The sequence below is a fragment of the Cyprinodon variegatus genome, unplaced genomic scaffold, assembly GCF_000732505.1.
Source record: "Cyprinodon variegatus isolate N-32 unplaced genomic scaffold, C_variegatus-1.0 Scaffold1218, whole genome shotgun sequence".
In the NCBI taxonomy this organism is placed as follows: domain Eukaryota; kingdom Metazoa; phylum Chordata; class Actinopteri; order Cyprinodontiformes; family Cyprinodontidae; genus Cyprinodon; species Cyprinodon variegatus.
This window is the reverse complement of record NW_015151671.1, coordinates 112,719-115,973: the sequence shown is the minus strand read 5'-3', so window position 1 is coordinate 115,973 and position 3,255 is coordinate 112,719. Positions and strand designations below refer to the sequence as shown.

Genomic DNA, 3,255 nt, shown 5'->3' with positions numbered 1-3,255 from the left:
TTTAGCTCGGGTTTAGGTTCTGCAGGGTCAGTTTAGCTCAGGTTTAGGTTCCGCAGGGTCAGTTTAGCTCGGGTTTAGGTTCTGAGGGGTCAGTTTAGCTCGGGTTTAGGTTCTGCAGGGTCAGTTTAGCTCAGGTTTAGGTTCTGCAGGGTCAGGTTGGCTCGGGTTTAGGTTCTGCAGGGTCAGCTTAGCTCGGGTTTAGGTTCTGCAGGGTCAGTTTACCTCGGGTTTAGGTTCTGAGGGGTCAGTTTAGCTCAGGTTTAGGTTCCGCAGGGTCAGTTTAGCTCGGGTTTAGGTTCTAAAGGGTCAGTTTAGCTCGGGTTTAGGTTCCGCAGGGTGAGTTTAGCTCAGGTTTAGGTTCTGCAGGGTCAGTTTACCTCGGGTTTAGGTTCTGAGGGTTCTGTTTAGCTCAGGTTTAGGTTCTGCAGGGTGAGTTTAGCTCAGGTTTAGGTTCTGCAGGGTCAGTTTACCTCGGGTTTAGGTTCTGAGGGTTCTGTTTAGCTCAGGTTTAGGTTCTAAAGGGTTTAATCACCTTTGAGAGCAGGTAGTTTTTGCAGCTCTCTGTTCCTGGTCAGGCTGAAGCGTGATGAGCTCTGGCGGCGCTCCTTCTTCACCAGCTGAGGACCTCCAGAGTACTTGATCTTGTTGAGCTGGGTGGGGGGAGGTGTGCTGTTGCTGGGCCGCTTGCTGCCGCTCTGCTGCTGGACCTGCAGACACGGACCGGATAGTGAGAAACTCCAGAAATGATGCGTGTTCTCAGGAACCTGGTGGGGCAGCAGAATTCGCTTCAGCAGAACTTCTAGCTATGAACCGACGTCAGGAACAAGCATGAGGGAACATCTGAACTAACATCTGGAACATCTATGTAGGAACATGTGGAGCAGGCATGCATGAACATGTAGAACTACAACCAGCAGTGGTTCTAGTTCTACATCAGTTCCTGACCAGGTCTGGTTCCAGGTCTTTAGTTCTCTCCTTGACGTCTAAACAAATCAGGTAACCATGACAACTATAACTCAGCTGAAATGGAGATCAGACCTTCCTCGCTACCATTGAGATTAAGGAGCAGACCTCATCATCAGCGTAATCCAAATGGCAACTGCTAGCGGATCGACCCGGGTTTGAAAAACCCACTAATTTCAGGCTGAAGAACTGATCAGAACCTGTGGACTTCGGATCAGAACCGGTGGTGTTCTGGTGGTACCTACCTCCTCGGAGCTCTCTGGAGCAGCATCCTTCCCGCTGCCGCTGCTGTTCTTCGTGCTGCTTTTGGAAGATTTGCTGGATTCCTACAAAAGAACCAGAATCAAAATGACGCCTTTAGTCTGTTTGAAAGGAATCTGGATCAGAACCAGAACTGCAACATCTCAGATGTTATCAGACATCAGTCCTCCTCATGATTCCCTTTATTTTAGGCTGCAGTAGCTCCACTTCCTGTGGAACAACTTTTCAAAATAAGAGCAGATGAAGCGGTTCCACTGTGACAGAATCAGAGCTCTGATCCGTCACGTGATTCAGGAACCATCATCCATCTCCAGCTGAAGAACCTCATGGAGCCTCTGGGTAGGACCTTCATCCAGAAGCTTCTCTGCTCAGTGGAGAAGCCTGATGTTCTCCTAACATCAGAACCGGTCAGGTTTGGACCTCCTGCGGAGCGGTCCAGTTCGACCCACAGGAACAACCTTTCTCCCCAGAAGCAGCAGTGAGGCTCCTGGAAGGACCGACCCACTGCAGGAGAACATCCTGCTGACGTCACTGCTGCTCTGCCTCCCATCATCACTCAGAACCAGCCTGTCAGAAAAGCAGCTGATGGAGCAGGAGTTGTGGACCCGTCAGAACCAGCAGGTCCACTCTGGTTCCAGGCCGGATCCCAGTGAACCTACAGAACTGGGCTGAGCGGTTCCTGCTGGTTCTGCTGGTCTGTAGAGACCGTTAACTCTGCTGATGTTAGCTTCTGATTCTCGGGGCTGTAAAGCAGCCAAAACTGTCGCTGTTTGCTGTTTTATTTCCTTATTTTATCTTTTTTAAAGTTAAAATAATCAACAGACCTTCATTAAACAGAATCTTTCTTAAAGTCCAAAGAAGCGCGAAAAATTACAGCTTAAAACCAAAGAAACACTGTTTGATTATTTATGGAAACTTTACTGTATAGCCCCTCCTAATGCTGATGAAGAATAAAAAATGTTAAATTGATGGAATAATTATTTCTCTAAGATCATTATAAAGATTTTATAAATGTTTAATTTGTTTTAAATCCTCAGTTTTTATCCTCATTCAATCAGAAGCTAACTTCAGGGCGATGTGATGCTAACGGGCCTTTAGCGTTTAGCATCAGAACTGTCCTCAACGCTTCTGCGTGTTCTGCGTGGACAGGCTCCGCGTTACACCCCCGCCGCCCCACGCTCACCTTCTCCTTCTTGGGTTTGTTCGGCATCCTGTCCGCTGATTTTCCCACGGAGACTCAGAGTTCCTCCTCCCCGGGAATCAGATGCTGTCACTCGGTCAGTTCCAGCTCCTGCGCTCGCTCCTCAACACGGCCGATCTCATTGGCTGCCGGTGCGGAAGTCTACCTAGCAACGCCTGCAGGGATTTTTCCCATTGGATTAGAGCGAGTTTAACATGGAGGGCGAGGCTGTAGGGAGGTGATGCAGGTCTGGGCTCTTCCCCAGCAACACGGAGGAAACCGAACCAGAACCACAGGGTTTATGGTCTGGTTCTGGTGGCTCCGAACCACAGAACAGTCTGAACAGAATATAGATAAAATGATCCAACAAAGATTATCTGCAGGAAACAGATGTTTATGTTCCAACACATCATTTAATGCTAAATAATAAAATATAAAGACATGTTTAAAAAGCAACAATAAAGGAAGTTAATTTAAAAGTTGTAAAAAGGAGAGATGAAATATAAAACCATATTACATAATGAGATAAAGTGGACTGACCTCATAGATCTAAATCAGTTCAATCAGCTTTACTGTTTGATCAGTAAATATAATGAAAGCAGCCTGGATGCAGGGAGATTTATGAGCATCTTCTGCTCATACGTCAAATCTAAATATTGAATTTTATGGTTGTTTTTTTTACCTGATCGTCAACACAGGGGCTGATTTAGGAAATCTGGGGCCCCAGGCAAAGACAGGCATGGGCCCCTCTGAGAAGACAACACATAAAACAGACTCATTCTCCAGATAGATAAATGTTAATAGAATAGACATCCATTATCTGTTCTAGGTTGTGTCCCTCTCTTCTTGTC

At 46.9% G+C, this 3,255-nt stretch overlaps 1 protein-coding gene across 1 annotated transcript in view; it reads right to left on the bottom strand.

Moving 5' to 3' along the window:
- Window positions 1–2,676, bottom strand: part of LOC107102214 (serine/threonine-protein phosphatase 2A 56 kDa regulatory subunit delta isoform-like) — a 14,159-nt gene extending 11,483 nt beyond the window's left edge. The window contains exons 1-3 of the mRNA XM_015401424.1: window positions 2,408–2,676; window positions 1,209–1,289; window positions 533–707 (exon numbers count right to left, since the gene is read on the bottom strand). Coding sequence (XP_015256910.1) covers window positions 533–707; window positions 1,209–1,289; window positions 2,408–2,434 — 283 coding nt within the window. The 5' untranslated portion in view covers window positions 2,435–2,676. The remainder of the gene's footprint in view (window positions 1–532; window positions 708–1,208; window positions 1,290–2,407) is intronic.
- Window positions 2,677–3,255: the final 579 nt, after the last annotated feature.